This window comes from Sinocyclocheilus rhinocerous, unplaced genomic scaffold (genome assembly GCF_001515625.1).
Source record: "Sinocyclocheilus rhinocerous isolate Xijiao unplaced genomic scaffold, SAMN03320098_v1.1 C36036886, whole genome shotgun sequence".
NCBI classification, from domain to species: domain Eukaryota; kingdom Metazoa; phylum Chordata; class Actinopteri; order Cypriniformes; family Cyprinidae; genus Sinocyclocheilus; species Sinocyclocheilus rhinocerous.
In genome coordinates, this window is record NW_015771272.1 from 1 (window position 1) to 778 (window position 778).

The window sequence follows — 778 nt, forward strand, 5'->3', positions numbered from 1 at the left end:
TTGAATTAATTGTTCGTTTATAACAGCTGGGGGACAGAAATGTACTATGACCATTGCAATCCTGCTCGGTCAGACTGTCTTCCTGTTCCTTATTGCCAAGAAAGTTCCAGAAACTTCCCAAGCTGTCCCTCTCATCGGAAAGTGAGTCTGTGCTTTTATTCACTCATCACACCTTTTCAGCAGTTTCTGATCAACTTGTATTCAATGTGTGCAACATAAGATAAAACAGTTTATATACACTATTGTGTGTTCTAGCACACATTTTCTAGAAAAATCTGTGTTCTTTGCAGGTATCTGATGTTTGTGATGTCGGTGACCACAATAACTGTGATGAACTGTGTGGTGGTGTTGAACGTTTCTCTGCGAACTCCAAACACCCACCCCATGAGCAACACCATCAGAAAGGTACAACAGAACTATCTAACCATCTTTATGCTTTTTGTCCAATCCATGAGGACATAATGAAAAAGTTATTATTATACATGAAGCTATAATCGCTTTTCCCTCCATTTTCGGGGTACTCAGGTCTTGCTGAACATCCTTCCTCGACTGCTGAGGATGACAATGCAGCGCTGGACACCTGAGCAGGAGGAAGGGGAATTTAAAATGTTTGCCCTGGGCAACGGCACTCCGCTTCGCCGCAGGAGACGAAGCTCTTTGGGATTAATAGCAAAGGCTGATGAATACATGTTCAGAACAGCACGCTCAGAGCTGATGTTCAGTCGACTGAAGAAGAGAAAGGGGCTGCTGAAGAACACTTTAGAGAAAATACGTGAGT

The 778-nt window shown here is 42.9% G+C and overlaps 1 protein-coding gene across 1 annotated transcript; it reads left to right on the forward strand.

Moving 5' to 3' along the window:
- Nucleotides 1-46: 46 nt before the first annotated feature.
- Nucleotides 47-772, forward strand: LOC107735406 (acetylcholine receptor subunit gamma-like; the record flags this gene model as incomplete). Its single annotated transcript, XM_016547097.1, has 3 exons — nucleotides 47-141; nucleotides 291-405; nucleotides 526-772. Coding segments are annotated over exons 1-3 (457 nt in total), but the record flags the coding sequence as incomplete, so codon positions are not given.
- Nucleotides 773-778: the final 6 nt, after the last annotated feature.